General features: G+C 43.0%; 1 protein-coding gene across 4 annotated transcripts in view; it reads left to right on the forward strand.

Annotated features, from left to right (window-relative positions):
* The window catches only part of LOC146026164 (activating transcription factor 7-interacting protein 1-like), a 59,333-nt gene extending 51,095 nt beyond the window's left edge, over positions 1-8,238 (forward strand). For all 4 annotated transcript variants that reach the window (XM_083156582.1, XM_083156585.1, XM_083156584.1 and 1 more), the window contains 3 exons: positions 3,338-3,529; positions 4,651-4,754; positions 6,729-8,238. In XM_083156582.1, the coding sequence (XP_083012708.1) occupies positions 3,338-3,529; positions 4,651-4,754; positions 6,729-7,145 (713 nt within the window). In that variant the 3' untranslated portion in view covers positions 7,146-8,238. The remainder of the gene's footprint in view (positions 1-3,337; positions 3,530-4,650; positions 4,755-6,728) is intronic.

An 8,238-nucleotide genomic window follows, 5' to 3' on the forward strand; every position in this document is an offset into this window, starting at 1 on the left:
TGTGTCCAATGTTGGATGTATTCGCAGTGATTATGCACAGTCCGTTTTAAGATGAATAGACTTTTATTGCAAGAAACACACAACGCGTTTCGTCACTTTGACTTCATCAGGGATAAAACCGATGTATACAGTGATCCTAACAAGAATCCTTGCTGATCAGTATGATTTTTAGTTCCACAATTTAAACCATCAATATGGTATAGTGGATTGGATCAACCAGTTTGGGATAATTCTGGTTGTTAATCTTCTGAGGTCAATTACTAATTTTGGTCAGGACACTCTCAAAGTAGCAACCTCCTCATCCAACATTTAGGATAGCCAGGGTATCTTCTTCAATAAACAGCCTTTGCATATGAATAAAATACGTGTATTTCATTCCGAACATGTCTGGACATAAGATACATGAAAATTGAATTTGCATTTTATAGATGAATTGTATACTACATTCTGCTGTTGAGTGGTGTAATACATTTAGCGCACTCCGGGATAGGCATATTGATATCCTAAGGATCAAATATGGTTTGAGGTAACATGTTTAAAAAAGGGACAGACTAGATGGGCCAAGTGGTTCTTATCTGCCGTCAAATTCTATGTTTATATATATATATATATAATGTGTGTGTGTATATATCTATCTATATACATATATATATATATATATATATATATATATATACATGTATGTGAGATACAGTATATCTATACAGAGATAGATATATATATAAGCTTTTTGAACACATGCAGGCTGTGCTGGTGAACACACCTTTTTTAAGCAGGAATCCATTTGCCAACAGAATTCCCCATCCTCTCCTGTGTATGCAGTACTCCACAGGTTGGAGAGCATATGGAGGATGGAGGATGGCAGAGGGAGTACGGATCTGGTGTACGGTGACGGCAGGAGGAGGGAGGGGGGGGTGGGCAGCGGAGGGAGAAGGGAGACTTTCGCTGCACCAGTGGTAGTACGGCAACGGAAGTTAGGATGGTGGAGGGAGGAGGAGAGAGACTCGTGCTGTTCCAGTGCTGTGACGTCAGAGGGAGGTTGGAGTTTGGACGGCAGAGAGCGGAGGGAGTCTTGCGCGGCACCAGTGATGTGTCTACTCAAACAGACTGCTCCCGGCGGAGCAGTGCTCCCCGCAGACCCTGCCGAAGCTTGCTCCAAGCTGTGGCAGGGTCTGCAGGACCATAGTTACGCCACTGAGTGGTATATGTTATTGGTTTGAAATGTAATTTATGTACCTATTGTATCTTCATGAGGTGACCTTTTTGCTGTGGATGGCCATTCAGTGTGTAAAATGTGAATTGCAACATCAAGCTTTTCTTAGATAGGTCTAACAATGTTGCCCATACACGATAATTGCATGCGTTTTGGTCCCGATTAAATCACATTGCACGCAAATCGCATGCGATGCAATGCGATCGGGACATAGTTCAAAAAGTATACAGCACATACTTTTTGAACTGTGTGATGGGATGTGCGCGGGAGAGCGCACCACATCACACCTGCAAATCGCAGAGTGTATGGGCACCTTTAAAGCTACATTACACAGAAACTAATTACAGTGTGTTCCTGCGTACTAGAGATGTAGATGAGTGTTTATTTTTTTATATTCGGCATATGTGAATGTACACTATAATATATGTGTTTGTGTGTTACTGAATAATCGGTAATTGACTTTCCATGTTCAATAACACCAAGTACAAACAAATTGTAAGAAACTGTTGTTGTCCTATGAATCCTCCTTCACATTGTCCACAACAAAAGGATGAGTGCATTAATAGCAACACCTTGAAGAAGAGTATTAAGATTCTTTTATTCATTGCAGTATATGACTGTTAAGGCCCATACACACTTGACGATTTTCAGTTGAAAATCGGTCAAAACAGCCGTTTTGAGCGATTTTCGGCCGAAAATCGCCCAGTGTGTATGCCCCGGAGATTGCCGACTAGCGATGATGCGCGCTCCCGCATCATCGCTAGGAAAGTGGTTCATCTGCTGGTTTTACCAGCAGATGTGGCGATGATGGATGGTTTTTCATCCATCATCGCCGTGTGTACGCCTGCCTGGCTGAAAGATTAACCACTTTCAGCCCGGCGGACCGCCCCCCCCCCCCGCCCCCTCGCCCCCTCGCCCGTCATACTCACCCCTGTGCTCCGTCTGGCTGGCCGGCTGGATGCTGCTGCTGCTGCAGAGACCTGCTGCTGGCTGGTGCCCAGCAGGCTAGCCCCGCCCCCAGCCTAAACACACGGAGCAGACAGCACTGCTCCCTGCTAACACCCTGCTGGGCACCAATGGTTATATTATTCTGCCCACTGCCACCAATGTATTCATTAAATGCACCAATATATATATATAATAGGCGCTTTGGCGCTTACCCGCATTGCTCCACAGGGTAACTATGCGGCCACATCTCACCGAGGGAGGGAAGGGGCTGGAGGGGGATGTGGTGACGGCCGCCGAGTCGCTCCAGGGGCACATGGGGGGGGGGGGGGTTGCATTTAAATAAATATACATTTGTGGCAGTGGGCATATAAATATATTAACATTGATGGGCAGTGTTGGCAGTAACGTATACATTGCTGGTCTGTGCCAGCAATGCATAAATCATAAATTAGCATCAACACTGCCCACCAATGTTTATATATTTATATGCCCACTGCCACCAATGTACTGTGTATATGGAACCCTTGGAATTCAAACCCAGCCCATTTATAATGAAAGATTTTCAGCAAAGTCTTTCGCCTCCTGAAAATCTCTTGCTCTTTGGGGAAAATAGCTCAGTGTGTACGCACTACTTTGGTGAAAGATATAGCTATCAAAGATTTTGGCAAAGTCTTTTGAAATGAAAATCTTCAAGTGTGTATGGGCCATTAGCAAGACTGCAATTTTTGCAGATAGACAAAACCATACTGCAATGTAACATGTGCAGAGAGAGCTAGATGTGGGGTAGTTATTTGGTTTCTGTGCAGGGTAAATACTGGCTGCTTTATTCTTACACTGCAATTTAGATTTAAGTTTGAACCCACCTGCGTGTAGCATGTTATTTTTTTCTTTTAGAAATGTATTTTATACATAATAATAGGTACTTATATGTTAGTTGGGCGCCCACTATAGTTAGTACGCTCATACCCCCACTATCCATGTCGGCATGGAGTTGATTTTATATAGTGTGGCGAGCGGTCGTGGAAAACTAAGCAAATAGCTTAGTGGGCGCCCAACTAACATATAAGTACCTAATAATAATAATAATAATAATAATATAATATTATTAAGTAAAAAAAAAAAAAGATATGAGGCACAACCATTAATGTCCAAAATTTCACTTAATATTCATTCCAGCTCAGACTACTGTTAATATAATGCAGCGACCAGGAATTCAAGCTACACCAAGGGTTTTGGCTCCTCGAGCACCAAACAACCCGCACATGGTTTACACATCAACAGCCCTCCCCACTGTACCTGTGCAGACACCTGTACGCAACACTGTCATGCAAAGTCAGAACCTACGGCAGATCAGTCCACAAACTGGAGGTAAGGCTGTACAAACAACCTCACATGGGCCCTTATTCTGATTCGGTCGGTACGGCCCGCGTGCGGCCGTACCGCCGATGTTTGGACTCTGCACATGCGCAGAGGTCAATCTGCGCATGTGCAGCCCCCTTCGCCGCAGACGTATTTCGTCCGCCGCAAAGGGGGCGTATAGGGGCGTGAGAGGCTTCATGCCCTCATTTCCCTATGTGTACGCCCCGCGTTTCATGGGCGTTCCCATGCAAACGCGGGGCGTATGCATGGTAATGAGGGCATGACGCCCTCATTACCATGACATGGGGGCGGAAAGCTGACGTCGCCGGATGTCAGCTTTCAGCCCCCATACAAGCTACCACACGGACGATTGTCCGTGTGGTCTTAGCTTGCGGGAGCTGCCGCGGCGTGCGGGCCTGCCTTCGATGGTCGACGACCATCGAATGCAGGGGGCAGCTCCCACCATGGTGGAGGCGTAGCCTCCACCATTTTAATGCGGATCGCCAGCCGTCCGTGTACGGACGGCCGTGGCGATCCGTCTGGTGGGCGGCCCTTGGTTTGTGCGGTCGGAGCCCCGTGTGCGGCTCTGACCGCACCAACCAGAATAAGGGCCATGGAGTGGGGAATTCAAAGTACTTTCTAATAATATATAATACAGTATGTGCAAAAAATGTGTGGTTTAAAGTGTTGTTCTAAATCATATGTAGTGATTTGCAATACATATTTAATTTTTAAAGTTTGTTAGTGTTCTTTATGGTTTCCTGGTTGTCCCATTCCCACCGTGTCGATCCAAAAATAAGAAATATTTCTTTAAAGACACAGTAAGCATGAAACTGATACAGAGTAAACGCGGACCATGACTCGGTACGTCTCCACAAGCCCCACAAGCACCATATTGGTGTGGGGAAAGGACGGCAAACTGTCATTCTCTTGACATCTGTGTTCAACGACATATGACCCAACCTATCTGTGCGCGGTACATTGGTACTTTGTCAGGCCTTTAGTGCACTAAAAATATTAAGTAGCTGCTGAATTTAGTAGGATAAGATTGTTCCAGTATTGATGTTTGTTAAACATTTCACAATACATGATATATTGGTTTCATATTCTGCTGTCTATGAAATTTTTAGGAGTACCTGTAAGAATGCCACAAGCCACAGCTTATGTTGTAAATAATGGGATACCTACAAGTACTACGGGACCACAACTCACAGTTCATCACCGACCACCTCAAGTAAGTGCACAAACGAATCTCCAGTTCTTGCTTTTGCAGACATGTTTGCTAGTTCCCTATTCTACTTTATGTTGTTGTCATTCTGTTGTGGACACTATACCTTTTGGGGTTATCCAGGAAGTCTGACAGCTGCTCCTCCCGATGGAATTTCTATTCCAGCTAAGTGTCTGAAAGGATTAGGGCCTCTGCTAGCTCAAGTTAAATAAATTTTAACTGATTTATTTCTATACTTTTTTGCCTCTGCTGGATGGACTTTGTATGGTTAAATGAGCCACTAGCACAGAAAATAGTGACCATGGACTCCTGTGCTGCTGGCGTATAAGTCACATTTAGCAGACTCCTGACAACTCTGTAAATGTGTTATCCGCTCCCCTAGGTACAGATGTAGTGCCTGTCGTCTAGCCGGGGGCTGGCGGTCGGATCGGCAACCGGAAGGGGACGCGTGCGCACGAGATGCTTGCACGTCCCCTTCCGACGGAGCCCTCTGTCACCTCCACTGCAAAAGTGAATTAATACTCTCCCCTTCGGCCACATGCGAACAAGTAAATTAATACTCTCCCCTTCTCGTACACATCCCCTCACATGCTAGCAAGGGGATGCCCGCAGAATTGGCAACAGAAGGGAGCGGGCGTTTGGAAGGGCAGAGCTGACCTGTTTGCTAGGCTGTGAGTATACACAGCCTAGCGAACAGGTGTGAATCAGGCCCTACAAATGGAGCCGCCTTCAACTAGCCTTCTCCGGTCAGCCATGGCTCACCAAGGTTTATTATCATCTATTGTTCTCAGCTGCAATACAATACATAGAACAATAGTGTAGGGAATTAGCAGAGGATAAAATCCTGGCTCACTTAATCCTATTAAAGGGCTAGATGAGAATGGCCCTATCTGTATATATCCTAGCATGTCCTTCTACAGTTTTGCTGTTGGGGCATGGTAAAACTGTAGCAGGCCATACCAAAAGTTTGTCTGTTTCATACAATACAGCTGTCCCTCATGGTGGTTGCTTTTTATGCTTGTGTCTAGTGCTGAGCATACCTGGTGGAAGATCTGCTGATATTGCTGTACCAGCCTAGGCTACATTGGTGGTGCTGTCTTTTGCAGATCTTTAAATAGTTTGTAGCACATTTAGATGATTAAGCTCTTTTCTTCATAGTGTGCTTTGCAAAGGTCTTGAGCAGGTGACACAGGGGTATATTTATTAAATTCGTTGAAATGATGGGGTCTAGTTTTTATCACCGGCCAATCAGCTCCTACCTGTCATTTTTCAAACCAAGCCTGTAACTTCACAGTTAAGAGCTGATTGGCCGTGATAAAACCAGACACTTTTATTATTTCACCGAGCTTAATAAATCTGCCCCTCAGTACTATAGACAAATTATCCTTGTTTGATTGATTACTTTTGGGCAGTGAAGCCTGTTCTATTCTACTAAATAACTGAGAACCTCCTGGATGTGTATCTTTGACCTCAGCAGAGCAACTGTACCATCCATTGGGACCTTGTTACAGAAGCATACATTATTGCAATGTCATTGAACCAAATGGTCTCCAAATTGGATTAAATAGAAAATATTTATACTTGCATTATATTCTTTTCTCTGATTCAACTGGAAAACACAGAACTCCAAATCCACTAGTTAGTTATGTTTTGGTAGATTTGTTGCTAAATTTAAAGTACCTAATTTTATCTTAATTTATTTTTGGATAAGGAGAGGGGGTTAATAAAGCATACTAATAGGCAGGTAACATGTCACAGAATCATACTTACATACACTTAAACTCTGCGGCATAAAGTGATGCCTGGTGTCAAGATATTCTGAAACTAGGATTGTATGGGTGCGGATGCTCTCACAAATGGGTTGCATGTGGGCACAGGAGGTCACAATTGCAATGCAGCTGTTAGTATGACCCATTCCCAGCCCAGATGAGGAAGAACAAATCTGTATAGATTAATTATAAAATGTTTCTTTTCTCGTAGGAACCAGCAAGACCAATCCATCCAGCACCACTTCCTGAGGCTCCTCACCCTCAGCGCCTTCCACCTGAAGCTGCTTCAACTTCTGCTCCTCAGAAACCTCACCTGAAACTGGCCAGAGTGCAAAGCCAAAATGGAATTGTTCTCTCTTGGAGTGTATTAGAAGTAGATCGCAGCTGTGCCGTTGTAGACAGCTATCACCTGTATGCTTATCACGAAGATCCGACTGCAACATCTCCTTCACAGTGGAAAAAGATTGGGGAAGTGAAAGCACTACCTCTTCCCATGGCATGTACTCTAACACAATTTGTCTCGGGCAGTAAATACTACTTTGCTGTTCGAGCGAAAGACATTTATGGACGCTTTGGACCTTTCTGTGATCCACAATCAACAGATGTTATTTCTACTCAGAGCAGTTAGGAAATCTAAGAAGAGAATTTATACTACTTTATGTTGTGGTTCTCTAGGACCTTATGCGTGAAATGTAATTTAGAGGAGCTACTGTTTGTTTGTTTTTTTATGGAGACCATGTACAGCACTTCAGGTGGCACATTTCTGAGTTGTTGTTTTTTTTTGTAAATCACTATTTTTTTTAAACTGTGTATTAAACAGTTTTTCTTTAACACTGCTTTGAACGTATTCAAATCAGTAGAGAAAAAGACATTTCCCTAAAAAAGGAAGGTAATGTAAATATAATGTAATTATCTACTAAAAGAATACAGTTGGATAAACTCATTTGAAACCGAGAACTTCTCACTTTGAAATTTATTATTGTAGCTTTTAGAAAGGACAAGCATTACAGAGGAATCATGGTTTGTTCATTCATGAACACAAAACGTGTAATTGATCCTCACTGGCTGGGGACTTTGACACTTGTTCTCAAAGTTTAATGCTGGGTTTACATTGAACTTCCTGACAAACAATATCTATAAATATTTCACAAAAGGTATCTTCAAATATATCTTCAGCGGCCACGTCCAGGAGTATATAGCTAATGACCCACAAGGATTTTGTATCATTACCGATTTTAGGGGTAGATTTATTAAGCTTGGTGAAGTGAAGTGTCAGATTTTTATCACCGTCAAATCAGCTCCCAACTGTGAAGTTACAGGCTTGGTTTGAAAAATGACAGGTAAGAGCTGATTGGCCGGTAATAAAACAGACACTTTATCACTACACCGAGCTTAATAAATATACCCCATAGTGCGCACACACTAGACATATGCACAAAATGCCTCTAAAAATGTTCGTTATCCTGCATATCGTTATAGTGTCTAATGTGTAAGCACCTTTACAGTTGTTTGTGGTGGTTTGTGGTAATTAACAAGCTTTCTTGTGGTTTATTCTGCTCCCTACCACCACCTTTTATACTTCTTACTATTTTATACTGTTTTTTTTTCTTTTGTGCCTTAATATGAATAGGAATGGTTTTCAGTATTTTGTCTGTAAGTTCCCCTTTTTGATGTAATAAATCTGCTCACACCCAGGCACCAAAGAGCAATTTTAAACTTTA

This window comes from Crinia signifera, chromosome 8 (assembly GCF_055691185.1).
Source record: "Crinia signifera chromosome 8, ASM5569118v1, whole genome shotgun sequence".
In the NCBI taxonomy this organism is placed as follows: domain Eukaryota; kingdom Metazoa; phylum Chordata; class Amphibia; order Anura; family Myobatrachidae; genus Crinia; species Crinia signifera.